Here is a 19,769-nt window from a genome sequence, read left to right on the forward strand (position 1 = left end):
TATTTTCTTGAAAGAAACGTTTATTTATGATCTTTGTTGGTCAGTTTCAAACAAATCCAGAACAGGTTTTCACATTTTGAGCCTTTAGTGCAAAAAAGACACTATGTCATGCGTGAAAGAAATGCTTATCCATTAAGCTCTCCCTGATGCACTTAAATATTGGGATGATCAGGCAGAAGACTTATGTGGCAGAAATAATTCACTCAGGAATCTGCTCAAAAAGGACATGATTTAAAGCTCATATTAAGGTTTTTCACAACATAAATGTGCTTAAACAATGTGTAATTTCAGCTTAATTTCAAAACAAAACACCCCAAGGATCAACTATCCCTTTAAATAAAAAAAATAATCAATTTATACTCTTCTTAAAAGAATTCCAACAATGTAAAATAAGTTCCAATTCCAGATATATATATATACATATATATATATATATGTACATTTATAACTTAGGTGCTCTTTTGCAGTATATGCTTTAACTCATGCAACACTGACGGGACTGGATGTGAGGCTCTACAGCGGCCTCTCTGAGAAAGCCGTGTAGCTCCTCACTCTGGCAAACAGCAAGGGGGTGTACATCTTGTCAATCTCAAAAGCAGTGACTGCAGTCTCGCCCGACGATCTGGAAAAAAAGCACAAAATTACTAGTTGCAAAGAAATCTCAACTCATTTAAAATCCTTGCATGTTTCGGCAGTATTTTATACTTCAGCCTATTTTTACTTTTAATACACCTCAGTAAATTCTAAACCAGGGGTGTCCAAACTTTTTTCAACATTTTTCACCAAGAGCCATATGCGGTAAAATACACAAACAGCCGGGCCACTCACTCGAAGTAAAGTATGTATTGCCTCACCTGGTTTATTTAAGTAAACTAAATATATTTTTGGAATTTGCTGCGGGCCAATTAACAATGGATTGCGGGCTGCAGTTGGCCCGCGGGCTGCAGTTTGGACACCCCTGCTCTAAACAATATAGGCATATTGTAGTAAACTTGAAAAATTAGAAAAGTACAAAGAAAAACCACTTATAAATCTATCCTATCACCAGAAATAGCAACATGAAGCACTTTCTTTTAGGGTTTCTTCAACCTGGCAAGCTTTCCTACTGAGATCACTACTTTCTTAATAATCCTTTTTTTCATTCAACATGACACCATATCCTAACATCATTAAATAACTCTCTAGAAGTCCTTTTTAGTGGCTGCATAATAGTTCACTGTCTGCTTGTACCATACCTGACTGAATAATTTTTCTTTTATTAGAGATTTAGGTTGTTTTCAATATTTGGCAATTAAAAATGCTGTGATATTTTTGATGATGTCCTTTGGACAGATTCCTGAGTAGAATTTCTAAGTCAAAGGCTACAGACATTTTAAGGCTCTTGTTAAAATATAATATAGAAAGAATATTATAATCCTAGAATAGAATTTAATGATTTAATTAATATTTGCATGACCAATGGCACAATTGCAGATGGGAGGAGAAGCATATGACAAGTTATACTACTACAGTCTTGAACATTTTCTCCAAAACCGGAGAAATAAACAAATGCAGAAAATTCAAGTGCTTTTATAAATATTATAAGGAAGTCACTGTGATCATTAGCAGTTACAAATGATGTCTATAATAATGTTCTTTTTTCTCCTAAAACATGATACTCTTCATTTGCTTCTGGGTTTGGTTTCTTTCTTTGAGAAGAAAAATTATACAGAAATCTGAGAGAAGCAAAAAGGAGATAGTAGGACTCATAGGTTAGGTAAGAGTGAGAGAAAAGAAAATCACTCATTCTGTTGTCAGGATCTCCCAAATGAGTGGAAAAAGTTACTTGTAAGATAAAAATATAACCCAGAAAGTTTTCAACAATGTGGTCAAGTAACTTAATGGAAGGTGACCTCAAAACTCGTCTCTCAGAATTTTCGATTCAATGGGAATGGAGAGCCTTCAGAAATACACCAATATTCTTTCAAACCCAACAAAAGCTAACTTCAATATCCACATGAATTGGTATTTTCTAATTCCTTTTTTAATTTTACTTATTTCTGTACTGCTCCTTTCTCACACACACTCTTCTGTTCATTACTTATTTCATACAGGTAAATCCCAACTCATAAGATGCTGAGCTTGCCCTCTCCCAAGATCCTATCAAATGTACACCTATAATTAAAGCAGTTCCTCCTGAGAGACAACTGAGGGCCAACTGAATAGCTTCTGCACAAAAAAATGAAAGAAACCGCAGAAAGAAGAAGATTCGGGAGCCAGAGACCTCTCTAGGGAGCTGAGGGAACTGTCCAGGACCGGAGCAACTGGTGAGCACCATTGTTTATGTTTCCCCTGCCCTTGGGTGGGGTGGGGGCTCTATCCAGGTTCCCTGGTGATTGGCAGGGCTGTGTAACTTGTCACCAGCCACCCTTCCTGAAGTTAGATCCAGCAGGGACAGGAGGGCACCATACATAGCGTGTACAGGGGTCCCCTCCACCTGTAGATTGATCTGGAAGGTACAGCAGGGGGCTGCTGCAGGCACCCACTGTGCTACGTGCGCACCGGGCTGCCCTGCCCGGAGAAAGTATGGAGCTAGTAGAGTGTTGTGAGGCACACACTGAGAGCAGCCATGGCCAGATCTGGCTCAGGCAACACACAACGCACAGGGCATGCTCCATGTGCACTGGGCAGCCTCGCCCAAAACGAGAAAGAAAAAAATCTCACTGGTAAAGGCAAATATATAGTACCATGTTTCCCCAAAAATAAAAATCGGCTCTAATGCACCTTTTCGAGCAAAAATTAATATAAGAACTATTATATTATATTATGCCCGGTATTATATTTATTATATTATACTATGTTATACTATATTTTATACTATATTATATCATATCATATCATATCATATTATAGAACCGGTCTTATATTATAGTAAAATAAGACCAGTTCTTATATTAATTTTTGCTCGAAAAGATGCATTAGAGCTGATGATCTGGCTAGGTCTTGTTTTCGGGGAAACACGGTAAACACAGTGAATCAACCACTTAAAAAGCCAACATGAAGTTTAAAAGACAAAAGTAGCAAGATTAGCTACAGTAAAGTCAGTGGATACACAAAACAAAAATATGTAAAATATTAACATCAAAAACAGAGTGTGGTGGGGAGAAAAAATGCAGTACTTTTAGAATGTGTTTGAACTTAAATACCTACCTATCAACTTAAAATATATAGATATATATATGAACCTAATGGTAACTACAAACCAAAAGCCTACAAAAAAAATAAAGAGAAAGGAACCAAAACAAAATACAAAGAAAACCAGCCAATCAAAAGGAAAGAGATCAAAAGAAGAAAGAACTCCCAAAAAACAAAAGGCCAGACCGGACAGCTTCACAGGTTACTTCGACCAAACATTCGGAGAAGAAGTAATACCAATTCTTCTCAAACTATTCCAAAAAATTGAACAGGAAGAAACACATCCAAACTCATTCTACATAGTCAGCATTACTAAAACCAGACAAAAACAGTAAAAAATAAAAATTACAGGTCAATATCCCTGATGAACATAGATGCAAAAATTCTCAACAAAATACTAGCAAACCAAATTCAACAATATATTAAGAGGATTATACACCACAATCAAGTGGGACTTATACCAGGGATACAAGGGTGGTTCAACATCCACAAAACAATTCATGCAATTCATCATATCAACAAAACCAACGATAAAATTATATGGTCATCTCAGTACGTGCAGAAAAAGCATTTAATAAAATCCAACATCTATGTATGATAAAAACTCGCAACAAAGTGGGTATACAAGGAACTCACCTCAACGTGATAAAGGCCATATATGACAAACCCACAGCCAACATCATACTTAACGGTGAAAAGCTGAAAGCTTTTCCTCTAAGACCAAGAACAAGACAAGGATGTCCACTCACCACTATTACTCAATACAGGATTGGAAGTCCTAGCCACAGAAACCAGACAAGAAATAAAAAAAATCCAAATTGGAAAGGAAGAAGTAAACTTGTGACTATTGGCAGATGACATACTATATATAGAAAACCTTAAAGAATCCACCAAAATATTAATAGATTTAATAAATGAATTCAGTAAACTAGCAGGATACTAAATTAATATATAGAAATCCGCTGCATTTCTATACACTAATAATGAATCATCAGAAGGAGAAATTATGAAAACAATCCCATTTACAATTGCATCAAATAATAAAATACCTAGGAAAATATTTAACTGAAGAGGTGAAAGACCTGTACTCTGAAAACTGTAAGACAATGAAGAAAGAAATTGAAGAGAACACAATAAATGGAAAGATATATTGTGCTCATGGATTAGAAGGATTAATATCGTTAAAAAGACAATACTACCCAAAGCAATCTACAGATTCCATGCAATCTCCATCAAAATACGAATGGCATTCTTTTCAGAACTAGAAAAAATAATTCTAAAATTTATATGGAATCACAAAAGACCACAAATGTCCACAGCAAATTTGAGAAAGAACAAAGTGGAAGGTCTCACACTTCCTGATTTCCAACTATACTACAAAGCTATAATAATCAAGACAGTATGGTACTGGCACAAAAACAGACATACAGATCAAAGGAACAGAACAGAAAGCCCACAAATAAACCCTTGCTTATATGGTCAATTAATTTACAACAAAGGAGGCAAGAATATACAATGGAGAAATGACAGTTTCTTCAAGAAGTGTTGTTGGGAAAACTGGATATACACATGCAAAAAAATTAAACTGGACTACTCTCTTACAAAAATAAACTCAAAGTGGATTAAAGACTTAAATGTAACACTTGAAACCATGAAACTCACAAAAGAAAACATAGCTAGTAAACTATCAGGGATCAGTCTTAGTAATCTTATTTTGGCTATGTCCCCTCGAGCAAGGGAAACAAAACCAAACATAAACAGATGGGACATCATCAAGCTAAAAAGCTTCTATACAGTGAAGGAAACCATCAACAAAATAACAAGACAGCCTACTGAATGAGAGAAGATATTTGCAAATGATATATCCAATAAGGAATTGATATCAAAAAAGGGTCAGAGGACACGATGAGACATTTCTCCAAAGACATACAGATAGCCTACAGACATATGAAAAGAAGCTCAATATCACTACCGTGTTTCCCTGAAAATAAGACTGGGTCTTACATTAAGTTTTGCTCTAAAAGACACATTAGGGCTTATATTCAGGGGATGTCATCCTGAAAAATCATGGTAGGGCTTATTTTCCGGTTAGGTCTTATTTCCAGGGAAACACGGTAATGTCAGGAAAATGCAAATCAAAACTATAGAGATATCACCTCACACCAGTAAGAATGCTACCATCAATGAATCAACAAACAACAAGTGTTGGCGAGAATGTGGAGAAAAGGGAACACTCATGCACTGTTGGTGGGATTGCAGATTGGTGCAGCTGCTATGGAAAATAGCATAGAGGGTCCTCAAAACCCTATGTATCCATCGATAAAGATGTGGGGTGTGTGTGTGTGTGTGTGTGTGTAAATGGAGTATTACTCTGCCATAAAAATTATAAAATCTTGCCATTTGCTACAATATGGATGAATCTAGAGGGTATTATGCTAAGTGAACTAAGTCAGGTAGAGAAAGCAAATACCATATGGTTTCACTTATACCATGTTTCCCCAAAAATAAGACCTAGCCGGACCATCAGCTCTAATGCGTCTTTTGGAGCAAAAATTAATATAAGACCCAGTCTTATTTTAATATAATATAATATAACATAACATAACATAAGACCGGGTCTTATATTAATTTTTGCACCAAAAGACGCATTAGAGCTGATGGTCCAGCTAGGTCTTATTTTCAGGGAAACACCAAACGTAGAATTTAGAAAAAAACTAAACAAAACAGAATCATAGAAACAGAGATCAAACAGATAGTTGCCAGAAGAGAGGGAGTGGGAGATGAAAAAGGTGAGGGGGGATATACTCAATAATATTGTGATGTTTGCATGGTGACAGATGGTTGGTTACTAGACTTAGAGTGGTGATCGTATTATATGGTATGTAAATGTTGAATCACTATATTGTACACCTGAAACTAATATAATACTGTATATTAACTATACTTAAATAAAAATTTTTTTTAAAAAGAAAAAAGATGGATTGATGGATGCATACAGCAATGGATAGAGGAACAGATACGACTTAAAAGCAAGTATCGTTAAATGATAACAGTGGCAGGTATATGGGTCTTCACTGTAAAATTCTTTTAACTTTTATGTGTGTTTAAAATTTTTCATAATAAAATGCTCAAAATAAATAAAACATGGATCATGGTGGAATATATTTGTAGTAATCGAAAATAATGGTTTTGAAGAACATTTAAAGATAGTAAGCATGATTATATAAAATAAAGTGCAAAAAAAAAAAAAAAATCCTAACTCATAGAACAAAAAGCTTTATATGGGAACCACCCAATACATTTGGTTCTAGAATATAAGAGCTTTACAGCAGAATTACTGTCCTGACTACAATTTTATTACAATCAGTGTATAATCGCTAAGTATAAACCAAATGGAAATAAAGTGAAAAATGTAAGACTGAAACATGGGAGAAGAAAAAAGATGTGTTTCAAAACTGCTGTGTGTAAGTCAGTGCATGAACAGCTTACTGACGTATCATTCTACTAGTGGAATGCTGCCTTCATTTCCAGTTGTGGTACCCATTCACATGCCCATGGGCTCTGGTGAGAGCTCCCGATGCTCCAATTCCTGGCCCACTTTCACTTTTTTTCCATTTTGGCCATTTTCTTGGTTTGTAGTAGTAGTATATTTTGCTTTTGCTCTGTAATGTTAACTCTGAGGAATAAAAACCTATGTGAGAGTTTCCTAAGCCTGACACGAAGTACACATTTATTCTGTAAACTTGGTGTTTTTATTGCATTCACCTACTTGTAAGTAATGTGACAAGAATGATGTATCCAGATGAGTTTGTTGAACCTCTGGTGACCACTGGAACACAGCTGTAGCCCCACATGAAAACTCTGGTCTGCTTCTTGTACAGGGACACGACGAAAATATCTGTATTTATAGTCAAGTGGCTTCTGTAAAAGAAAAGATACATGACCTATAATGAAACCTCACTGTTTTTTTTTTGTGTGTGTGTGTGTATCTGTGTAGTGCCAAAAAAAATGTACACATTTTAAGAAAGGAAAAAACTGTATTAAAATTGTACTACTCGATATACACTAATAACAAAAGATAAATACAAGTCATGTTTGACTTCTGCAATTACAAGGGGTGCTAAAAGTGGTTACCATCAGCGTAATTTTAATACAGTTTTTTTCCTTTCTTAAAATGTGTATACATTTTTTTGGCACCCTCTGTGTGTGTGTGTGTATTATATATGTGTGTATATAAACACAAATATTTATAGCAACATATTATGCAAGAGTGACACTAAAAGTAATTTAATATCTGCACATAGTGAGTTGTCTTGGTTATCAAATGCGAATGTGTATGAGTATCTTAAAAAATGGTAAGCACTCTAAAAATATGTTTGTTTTCCCTAATCATCATCATCTCAGTTAATCATCACAATAACCCATGTACTAAATATGATTGCATTAATGTTACTTAATAGCTGAAGGCAGATCAAACGAGTTAACCAAAGTCACACAGCAGTTTCAGATGGCAATTAAAACTTGTCTCCCACCTTGAAGCCTTCCCTGAAATACTTCCTTGAAGTATTTCCTTCTACTTAAAAACACTTAGGAATTTCTAGTGAGAAAGTTATAAAGTGGTGAAAGCTGCAGAAAAAGCACAGAGTACAACTTATGGCTTGCAATAACAATAAAATAGTCAGTGGAGAGATACATGTGACAAGATTCATTAGACTCATACTTCTGCAAACACTGCTGCTAAAAACACAAGAATATCAACACTACATATGGGTTCATTGCATCATGTTCTGAAGAGAAAACGGGTACTCTATGTGGGATTTCCTGAACTCTTCTGTTAGATAAAACCGAAACAACTAGGGCCTCACCACTCCCCAGCTCTGACCTCAGGAAACTCACGGCCAAGATCATAGTCATAGCAACTATCTCTGCCCCTCAGACTGCTGCCCCAGATTCCAGGAGCCTACCAGAGCCAGGCGGAGAAGCCAGCAACAGAAGGTCACAAGATGATAGGACTAGGATTCACAGAGAAACCCTGCCCTAACCATCTTGACACAAGATGCTCAAGAAGAGGGGGATTCAATACAGGAGAACCTTCTTTCAAAGCCTATACTCATTTATAAAAGCAATGGACAAGTATTTATTCCAACTCCCTCACAACTGACTGCTTGGGTATACATTATGGTTTTTAACCAGGATTGAAAAAATGTGCCTGGAGAAAGGCTGTGAAAAAAATCTGGCCTTCAAGCTGTTAAAAAGAGTTTAAAGCCCTCTAGAATGTCATAATTCAGCAATCATACTTGTTTGTTTTTTTCTTTTGCAAGAACAGAAAGAAGAAAATTATCTTACATTAGCTTATTTCTAGTAGAAACTGAAATTCTCTGTAAGAATTACCTTATGAATTACCTTATAAAAGAATTACCTATTTGAGCTAATTTAGGAAGAAAGTCCCTTACGATTCAAAATGAGAAGAGCCAAAAACCATATTCAGGCATGATTTTATTCATTACTTTACAGGACATTTTGATTTACATTTTCATATGTGAAAAACCTGGACCAGAAAAAGAAAGTACTTGGAGAAAAACAAATTGATTCAATAAGAAATAACCACATTTTAGAAAACCCTCTCCCTCTCTTCAGAGATATGCTATAAGTCAACATACATTTTGTATAATAGTATAAATAATGAAACAGTATATTTTTATCCTTTCTAACCAAGAATGCTTGCATGAGCAGGGTATTAAAAGAAAAAGAAAACCGTTAATTCCACCTTGCATACTTACTTCTTCTTTTTTCTTAGTTATCACAGCAAATACTTTGGTCTGATTGTCTGTATCTTGTGACAAGCGATAATGACCCAGTAGAATTGCATCAGTTCTAAAAATTAAGAAATACACTTTAAAACTAAGTCTATTAACCAGTTATTACATGTATTTAAGTAATCCAGGAAGTAATGGATTAGAATAGTGTTTATACACTATTGCCTGAGAAGAATCAACTAAGATGTGAGTAAATCTAGTTTCTAAGACCCCCGAGACCTGCTGAAGTAAGCTCTCTAGGGAGTTCCAGGAATTGGTATTTGTCACAAGTGCCCCTCAATGATTGCTTTTTAAATCACCCAGTAGTAAATTAAGAAAGCACTGGATTACAACTAACCATATAAAATGTGAACCAGATAGAAAATAACAGAAGGATCGTACCTGGTATTCCGAGTTCTTAAACGAGGAACGATGGACTGAGGCTCCTCGGGGGTTGTCAGCATCATCACGTGGCCATCAGGGAAGAATCGTATATATCTATGTAAAAAGAAAAGACACCACAAAACACCACACACACATCGAGTATAAATCACGTCCTTATTTACTGAGACCTAAACCTATTCATATCTGTGAAACCAAAACGGAAATACCATGGGCCAAAGAACTGGCAAAACATTAAAACATGACTGCCAACCTGTGAGGCCAGCAACAAAGAACTAAAGGCATTTTATTATCTTCCTTAGAGGGAACTGTTGAACTTTTAGTTTCACTCACTGAATAAAAAATTAGAGGAAATATTGCTCCACTAAAGTTCTGTGTGTTTTTCCCTAAAGCACTAATTAACGTCAAACAAAAGTGGGATGTCTGTCATGTTTGATTAACATACCTGCTTATTTCTCACTGACAGTAATAGCTGATGAACAATAAAGCTGAACAAGAGCACAAGCTACTTGCAAAGGCAAATGAATACACCAAGGGCAAAAGACAAGAGCTCTACAATGTAAAATGATTCTTAGATTTAGAGGCTAGGAGGAATTAAATCATTTGTTGTAACCCATTGGTGCTTTCAGTGCAGTTCCTGTTATAAGATTGGATGAAAATACTGAGGGCCATTTTGTGGATAAATGCAAAAACCACAGAGAACAGACGTCCAAATAACTAATGAACTAATACTTGGAGAGAGAGAATTTTTCACTCACTCAGTTTATTACAGTTGTACCTGTAATATTCCACTTGGTGCCAGGCTCTATAGAAACCATCAAGAGACTGTTCCCCTTGACGAATATATGTGGTTTTACTGATATACACTCCTATAAAAAAAAAGAACATTTTAAAAAAATTAATAACATAGTAAAAAATTTTAAAGACTTATAATCAGATAGCACATTCCCAGCTTCATTTTTATTATGGTTTCAGTACTTAGGTCTGTTAAGAAAACTCAGAGTGTGTATTTATCAAAATCAGCATGAAAGATTACTATTTCTCCTGAGTTCCAAAGGGTTCAACTTACCATCAAACCGAACACGGGGCCTTTCTAGAAACATCTCTCTCCAGGATGTGTATGGAACAAACTTAATACAGCTTCTGCCCCAAACTTTCAAACAGGCCAAACGCCATATTTCAGGGTCCCTAGGTAATAAAAGCACAACATCAATCCATATAAAAGGCTTCAGTACCTATATGCGGACATAAGAAACATTCCTGCTTCCGCCCAACCGCTACTCAGCAAGCATTTGTTGAGTGGCTGCCAGGTACTGTCCTGGGCACTGGAGCAGACTGATGGACAAAGTCCTGTTCTTTTACGGATGGGAAAGCAAATAAAAACTAGATCACAAAGAAAGTTTCAGGTAGTGTGCTGTGCTCAGTGCAAAAACAGTGGGGTAACCAGACAAGGACGATGGTGGTTGGGAAATAAAGACTATTTCGGATACAGTGGCACGAAAGGGCTCTCTGGGCGTGTGCCTACAGTGATGAGGACGAGTATCCTGGGCAGAAAGCATACAAGTGCAGGGCCCCCGGCAGGAGTGTGGCTGCCGTGCTCCACAGGAGCAAGAAGAGTCATGTGGTTGCAGCAAAGGAAGCCAGGTGAAGTCCAGACTACATAATTTGAGCAGTGGTCAGGGGCAAGTGAAGCAGTGGTTACAGGTGGGAGTGGCTGTGTAAGTGTGATGGAGGCCACTGTAGGTTGTGAGCATGACTTATGCTTTTAAACGATCACTCTGGGAGAGATCCAAGCTGGCGGTGGCATAGGAGGACACTGCATTCGGCCCCTCCCATGAGCAAACTCAAGTATACACGAATATGGAGAGCAATTACTCCTGTGAGACAACTGAGGGTTGAATGCACAGCTGAAGAACAAAAAGGAGAAAGAGACTGAATAGAGAAGGCTGGGAAACCGTGGGAGCCCTCCAGGAGCTGTGGGAACTTTCCAGGCCATAGAAGCTGGTGAGCACCATTGTTTGCATTCTCCTCCACATCTATAGGGCAGGCAGAAGCTCCATTTGGGTGCTTTGGTCCACCTGCGAGATGAGCATAGTGCAGTCCCAGCTACACTGTCCAGGCCTTTCGCCTCAGAACAAAGGGAGCAAGCGGAACAACAGGACATCACCGCCTGTACAGGGAGCTACTCTAGCCTGTAAAGTTGCTGCTGTAAAGTTCTTTAAGCAGACAAGGAAAGGATATAACCATAAATAAGAAAATAGGAGAAAAAAAATCAAACAGGTAAAGCCAAAATTTAATAAATATAGCAAATCCAACATTTAAAAAGCTACTACAAAGATCAAAAGAAAAGTATCAAACTCAACTCAAACTACAATAAGTAGTTGAGACACACAACACAAAAAGATCTAAAACATGACATCAATAACATAAACATGGAGGGGGAAGTAAATAGAACTTAAATGCTTATCAGCTTAAAATAGACTGCCATAGATATAGAATAATATACATAAACTTCATGGTAACCACAAAGCAAAAACCTACATAAGATATGCAAAGAATAAAGAGAAAGGAACCCAAACAAAACACTGAACAGAATGGCAATAAGTACATATTTATCAATAATTACTATAAATGTAAATGGATTAAATGCTCCAATAAGATGACGCAGAGTGGCTGAATGGATTAAAAACACAACCCATCTATATGCTGCTTACTAGGTACTCACTTCAAATTTAAAGACATACAAAGACAGAAGGTGAAGAGATGGAAAAAACATATTTCATTCAAATAGAAATGAAAAGAAAGCTGGGGTAGCAATACTTATATCAGACAAAACAAATTTTAAAACAAATAAAAGTAAAAAAAGACAAAGAGAGACACATCACATAATGATAAAGGACAAGAGGACAATTCTAAAAAAAACATTGGACAGATACATGTAAAAAAATTAAATTGGACCACTCTTTTACACCAGAAACAAAAATAAACTCAAAATGGATTAAAGACTTAAATGTAAGACCTGAAGCCTTACTACTCTTAGAAGAAAACATAGGTAGTAAACTCTGTCATTGCTCTTAGCAACTTTGGATATGCTTCCTTAGGCAGGGGCAACAAAAGCAAAAATAAATAAATGGGACTACATCAAACTAAGAAGTTTTTGCATAGCGAAGGAAACCATCAACAAAATGAAAAAACGTACTGAATGGGAGGAAATATTTGCCAATGATACACCTGATACCGGGTTAATATCAAAATATAAGGAACTCATAACAACTTAACAAAAAAAAATCCCAAACAATCCAATTAAAAAATGGGCAGAAGACCTAAATAAACATTTCTCCCAAGAAGACATAGAAATACCAACAGACCTATGAAAAGATGCTCAACAACACTACTCATCAGAGAAATGCAAATTAAAACCACAATAAGATACCTCCTCACACCTGCCAGAATGGTCATCATCAATAAATCAACAAATAACAAGGGCTGGAAAGCGTGCGGAGAAAAGGCAACCCTTGTATTGTACACTGTTGGTTTGACTGTGAATTAGTACAGCCATCATGCAACAGTATGGAAATTCCTCAAAAAATTAAAAATTGAGCTGCCATATGATCCAGCAATTCCGAAACTTCTAGTATTTATCCAAACAAAACAAAAACACTAATTAAAAAAGATATATGCACCCTTATGTTCATTGCAGCTTGGGTATTACCAGTAATACCCAAGATATGTCCAGCAATAGATGAATGGATAAAGAAGATGTGATATGTGATACACACGCGCGTGCGCACGTGCGCACACACGCACACACAATGGAAGATTGTTCAGCAATAAAAAAGAATGAAATCTTGCCATTTGCGACAATGTAGATGGACCTAGAGGGTTATTATGCTAAGTAAAATAGACAGAGAAAGGCAAATACCATATGATTTCACTTATAGTATGTGGAATCTAAAAAACCAAAACAAATGAATAAACAAAACAAATTAGAAACACCTGATATAGAAAACAAGTTGATGGTTACCAAAAGAGGTAAGAGCATGGGAAAAAAGGAAGGCAAAAAAATATCACTTTGGTAGTTTATGGAGAATATGCTTCAGGGGTTAAGACTGGAAGCCACGAGACCACGTAGGATGGTACTGCCATAATCCAGACCAGGCATTACGGTGGCTAAATCAGGATGGTATTTTGGAGGACTAGTAAAGTGGTCAGACTGCAGATACAGTTTGAAGGTAGCACCAACAAGGCTTTGCTATGGGATTAGTGCAAAAAGTCAAGTAAAAGATGTATTGACTATTCACATGATTCTGATACAGCTCAAAATATTTTTAACAACTATAACTTAAAATATTGGTTTAAATACATGAAAACTACTTACATTGGAGCCAGTCTGCAAAAAGAGATCCCCCCAAACTTATGTTGCAAGTATATCAAAAATTTTTTTTACCTATTACTTTTATTTCATAACACATACAGTTTTATCCCAGATAATGTTTTCTTAATCAATTCCCTCTTTATGTTTTCTCATGTATAAATAAAAGTTAACTGAGTAACAGTGCTGGAGATCCCAATTTTAAAAGGTTGGTGGCAATCCACTAGTTGCTTAATAGGTACTTGTTAACTAGAATAGTACATGGAATCACCAAAAAACAAAGGCTACAAGCAATTCAAATGTTTTACCCAAAATACAAGACTCCAAATGAAATGAGGTTTGTTTGTTTTTTAAATAATGCATCTGAATTTTAAGAACTAAAGTTATAAAAAAGTTCTAGATGCTAAGGACTAAGTCTATATTTCTACATAAGATGCCCATGAAAGACTACTATACTGGTCTCAAATGACGTTTTTCTAAACGATGAAGATTATTCTTCACATAGCATGATTTTAAAAGTATAGGATAACTTTTAATGGGCCAAAAGAAAATTCCAGTGTAATCGAAATTTAAATCATTACCACTTAATGGGTTTAGAGTTACTGTGAAAACGACTTGAGTATTATTTTAAGCATAATTCTTTTTCCAAGTCAGCTAAACTAGCATGCAAACTAAAACTAGCCTATGGAAGTAATATGTGTGACTGTACCTGTTCTACATATTATTCGATACCCTGGAAACCTAGTACACTCTAGCCTTTAAGTGCTAAGTAGTTTGAGAAAATCACACATGTACATCTTAGCAAAACTGTTCATTCTAACCTTTTACCCAGAACACCCATCAAATTCTCTTTTCAAAATTGACAAAGACTAGAATCCCTTTTTTCACCACTGTCTGAGTTGTTTTAAAACAGAAGTACCTGGCACAAATATAGAATCCTCTGCACACCTGCGACAACTGCTCTAACGATCTGAGATCCAAATCACTAGACACCACCCAGCGGAAGATGTACATCAGGACCTCCATTGGCAGTACTGCAAAAGAAAATCATCTTTTCAGTGACTCTCCTATATGTCATTCTACTGTCACATTCTCACTGCAGGCGTCTTTATATATTCCTAGAAATTTATAAATCACACCTTCAGTATTGCTCAGATGTAAAGCATGAGTGTATTTAACTACCCAAAGGTAGTAATGGTTCCTAACATCAAGACACAAATATCTTTGTTTTTTTTTTTTTTTAGTATAGAACAGATCTAAAGCTACTTTTATAAAGCACCCCTTTCCCTTGGAAGATTTTACCACCAAAATATATTAAAATAAGAGTGTTATTAGGTTGGTGCAAAAGTAACTGCGGTTTAAAAGGTTAAAAATAATTGCAAAAACCACAATTACTTTTGCACCAACCTAAAAGAGAAATAGTTTGCTATATATGGGTATGTGTGATCCATATTACATTTAACAATAAAAAGTTATTTTCATCTTCTTGAAAATTTTCAATTGTCCTCTGAAAAGTCCCATAACTAAACACTTAACATATGAGAAGAAAAAACATGCATTTTTAAACATTCCGCCCATCCCAGGACTACAGTCCAACTTGGCTAAAACCTGATGTAACCAGCATTCCCCCAATTTTCTTAGGACCGCCCCACAACTCACATACCACCCCCCTAGATCTTCACTGAAAAAAGTACGGCATCCTTGAACAACTGTATTACAAATTCTGTTCTACCTCAGACTTTGAAAAGCTTATTAGTATACACAAACAGCAAGTATAACTAAATCTCCAACCATATTTTGAACTAGAGCAATTATCTGGCAAGTTATCTGACCTTTTAAGTTTGGAAAACGAAAATCTGAGCTGAAAGTATTTCTCATGGCGTTATAACAAGCACCAATTCACACCTGATATGTGAGTCTGACTGCTCTCAAGTTCAGGTTGACACAGTTTGAGCAGGGACTCCTGAAATGTGAGCTGCTGCTGGAAGTAGGACAAGAGATCTGCCATCTTGCTATCATCATCATTATCTTCAATGCTGAAAAAAGAAGGGAGGTGAATAAACTAAGTGCCTCAGTCTACAAACATAAAGCTTAGAAACTGATTTTTCTTATATTTTCAAATCTTTTGAAAAAGTCACCTAAAAGCAAACTTCTTACTCTTTTCTTTGATGTGGTGAAAACTTATCCTGCCTTGCAAAGGAGTACCATACCAAGTCTTTTGAATAAAAAAGCTTCAGCAATATTATTTCCCATCCAGAAAGACTTAGAATTTTGGGGATACAGGTGTTGAGATTTAATTCATTTTATTGTAGAGATTTCATGTGTTAGAGAAACAGATAATTTCAAATGATTTTAAAAATCTTATATAAATATATTCTTTTAAGTGCCCATAATCCATTCTAATTGGATAAAAATCAATATACAGATGTCATCTGAGGTTCTTACTTACCAAGGGTTTTCAAACAGATGTGCCTTATCACCCTTTCTTTAGAGAGGTTAAGTGTGTAATTTAAAAATCTTAGCAGGGTTCACAAATCATCTACTAATATAAATAAATATGTACTTAAGATTTCTTAGAAAAGTATCTAGCTTTCCATTTTTGCTGAAAGTAACCTTAAAAATGATCAGACTTACAAAAATGCTTGGATAAGGATGAAGTTAGAAAACCAGGAAGGGCTTATTATAATATAACAAAGGGAGACTGTGGATGGGGCTAGATAGACTCAAGGGCACTAATGTTTTACAGAAGGCAAAAGAACAGCAAAGAGACTTTTAGGCCTCATTAGATCTGATAACAGAAAGAAACGATTGTATCCTTAAAGAACTTTCATAGCATCTGGGTTTGTATAAAGGGACTACAGAGAAAAGAAATGTTTCTCTAATGTTTTAATACAAACCTTCTTAACAGCACTTGGAGTCTATTTATAAATCTGGCTAAGACCAGGGTCTAAATGACTGTACCCAAATTTTTAAAAGGCTTAGAAAAGGCCCAAATGATTCTTTATGAGTATGAACTACTTTACACTGTTAAACCTAATTTCGGTGAACAACATTATTAGCCCAAAAATTCAAACAGGTAATTAATACTGACATCATTGGGATGTTTCCAATATGGTTTCCCCAAAGCTTAAGTGTTAATACTACAAGCAGTTACAAACACTGGCAATAAACATAAGCTATCGAAGACAGCTTCTTAATTATTTTGTGACAGAGGTAACAATGTAATATGGTAGATAATATCTCATTATCAAAACTCTATTTTCCTATGTATTGCACATTTTAAACCTGACATGGTCTCATGAGTCTATACACCTTTCCATTCTAATATCAGCAAATTGGGCTTTGGGGGGATAAAGAAATTAAGCCAAAACAATTTTATAATTGTTTTGCAAACGGCTTCAAAGGTATGGATTTAAAAATATGTTCTCTTGATCTGTGTCCATATAAAACCATCAATGCTACTTCATGACTTTGATTCAAGTGGCATCTATACAACGAAATGTGGTTTCTTTTAGGCGTGCTTCTATCTTGCACCTGTGCTCTTAAACCAATGTTAGCCTTATTATATTCTACCTACATACCTTCAGAGAATAATAAACAATGTCTTGTTACAATTTAGCATTTTCCTAATAAAATGAAAAGCCTTTTTTTTAAAAAAAAAAATGTATAGTTTCAAACATATATGAAAGGAGAAAGACTAGTGTAATGAAATCCCATAATGTACCCATAACCCAATTTCAACCATTATTAACATTTTTTTAGCTTGGATCTAATTACATTTTAACAGTTTTGACTTTAAGCAGGTTTCAGAAAGTTGAAATAGGCCTTTTAATTTACTCTTTTCAGTAATCACTGCTTTTACAAAAAAAATTCTTTCATCACCTTATTTTTCTTATGTCTGTTTAAAAAGTGCATTACTATATTTTAATCTTAAAATTTCCCTAATTAAAAAATTTCTACAACTTTACAAACAAATCTGTATATTAAAGACTATGTAACTTAACGAAATTAGCACCATCTTCTTAACATGTTAAAACAACAGGGCAAAGACTCTTAACTTGAACAAACTATGTATTACTGTCTATCAAATTATATACGCACTAGCTGTTTCCAACGCCATCACCATCTGGAGACCGGGTATAAGTAATCTTGAACTCTATATCAGGTACAAGTTGCATAGCCCTACGATAAAACTTGATGGCTAAAAGAAGAAATAAAGCTAAATTAGCTATGACCACACATTTTTGTCATTTCCTTAGCCTTAACTGTGGTTTAATTTGGTAACTTTTTTTTACAGTCAAATTTCCTTTTTCTACATGCAACAGTAGTTCAGTGAACAAACTTATTTCCAAACCTTACTAATCCAAAATAATATTTCTTTTTTCTAAAGTTAACATGTTATAGAAACTTAAGATGTTGCACTTTATCTTATCTTGTAGCCCTTCCCATCTTTTGACTCAGTTTCTTATGTTTTGTTAAAAGTGATCGCAGGTGGTTGTCTTTCTTCAAACTTTGAAAATGCAATTGCTGTAGCCCCAACAAAAACACTTTTAAGCAAACTTTTCTTTCTAGGACGCAGAGTTAAGGAAAATCAAATGCTCCCTAATGGGTGGAATAAAGAGAAGAGTTTTTTGGAATTTATTCTTCAAATCCAACTTCCATTAGTCCAGCTCCCTCTTATTTAACTTAAGAACCTTTAAAACCTGTTTGTTTTTAAGTTAAAACTCCTGGCCCGGGGGGTTTAGTTACAATATTTAATAATGTTTTCCACAGAGATATACCAATAGAACTTGGGGATGTAGAGGCCAACTAGTTTTTTTTTTCCCTTAAATGAAGTCTATTCAATTCAGTATGTTCTGCCATGTTTTTTTACTCTGGGTGAATCATCGTATACTAAATGGAGATGGGACTCTCACAAAGTAATGAAAATTATGGAGGGATATTAATTGGACCCTTTTAATGTCTCAGAGTAAAAATTATCACTAGGAGAAATTTGCAAATAAATGCAATAGTTCTGAAAATGTTATTTTGGGGGCATTTTCAAGTAATCCAAGCACAAGTATCTTTCCTATGCTCCAATTATTAGCTTTACTATCACAAAATTAAACCCCAATACAGTAAACAGCCCCATCTTTTTGTTTACTTACACATTTCTATTAGGTTAATAATACAAACAATTAGTTAAAGGGTATTCCATATATATATGGAATATATATATATACATACACATATATATAATGTAAATGAGAACTTAGAAAACATGTATATATTTCTCAATCTATCTTTAATATTCCCCTTCTATGAAGTACTTTCACCTATAAAAGAAGCATATCTATTTTTAAATGAGTGACAATATTTTCAAGACTTTTAATAATGAAGAATAAATACTAAAACCTAAATGTAGAAAAAGATTATTTTACTCATCCTACGAATATGATGAGGTTTCCGAGCAATATTTTTTGGAAGGAGACAGGTTATGTAGAAATGTAGCTTTTATTTTTGATTTTTTTAAAAACAATTTAGGATACAAGGAGACAGATGTTCTATACCAAATATATTCTGGTAAAAAAAAATTTGGTCAGTAACAGCATTGTTACTCAGGAATGTCATGTCATGACAAATATGATCCTGGGCTCTGAGTTTTTACCTTCATAGAGAGCTCCATTTTGTTCTTCTTCTACTGCTTTTAGGAAGAGTTCTCGAGCCTATAAACAGTGAAAAACAATTTTTGAAAATTAGTATTAAAAGTGAGTATGGATAGTGGAAGGATATCACCTTTTCAACAAGCGGTACTAGAATAGGACATCCACAGGTAAAATAATGAACCTTGATCTAAACCTTACATCTTACATAAAAATTACCTTGAACGTGGACCATGGACTTAAATGTAAAACTTTTAGGGAAAAAAAAAAGAAAATCTTAAGAGACCTAAGAGTAGGTAGAGTTGTTATACTTAACACCAAAAGCACAATCCAAAGCTGATAAATTGAACCTCATCAAAATTAAAAACTTGCTCTACTAAACAC

At 35.1% G+C, this 19,769-nt stretch overlaps 1 protein-coding gene across 5 annotated transcripts in view; it reads right to left on the minus strand.

Annotated features, from left to right (window-relative positions):
- Positions 1 to 19,769, minus strand: part of FBXO9 (F-box protein 9) — a 27,532-nt gene continuing 7,763 nt past the window's right edge. For 4 of the 5 annotated variants that reach the window (XM_088795655.1, XM_074333081.1, XM_088795656.1 and 1 more), the window contains 10 exons: positions 19,391 to 19,448; positions 17,845 to 17,944; positions 15,649 to 15,779; positions 14,663 to 14,777; positions 10,441 to 10,559; positions 10,150 to 10,240; positions 9,372 to 9,467; positions 8,955 to 9,048; positions 6,944 to 7,095; positions 1 to 622 (listed from right to left, as the gene is read on the minus strand). In XM_088795655.1, the coding sequence (XP_088651781.1) occupies positions 514 to 622; positions 6,944 to 7,095; positions 8,955 to 9,048; positions 9,372 to 9,467; positions 10,150 to 10,240; positions 10,441 to 10,559; positions 14,663 to 14,777; positions 15,649 to 15,779; positions 17,845 to 17,944; positions 19,391 to 19,448 (1,065 nt within the window). In that variant the 3' untranslated portion in view covers positions 1 to 513. The remainder of the gene's footprint in view (positions 623 to 6,943; positions 7,096 to 8,954; positions 9,049 to 9,371; positions 9,468 to 10,149; positions 10,241 to 10,440; positions 10,560 to 14,662; positions 14,778 to 15,648; positions 15,780 to 17,844; positions 17,945 to 19,390; positions 19,449 to 19,769) is intronic. The other variant, XM_088795657.1, reaches the window with a different exon arrangement.

The sequence above is a fragment of the Rhinolophus sinicus genome, chromosome 2, assembly GCF_057876585.1.
Source record: "Rhinolophus sinicus isolate RSI-liver-muscle chromosome 2, RSI-T2T, whole genome shotgun sequence".
Classification (NCBI taxonomy): domain Eukaryota; kingdom Metazoa; phylum Chordata; class Mammalia; order Chiroptera; family Rhinolophidae; genus Rhinolophus; species Rhinolophus sinicus.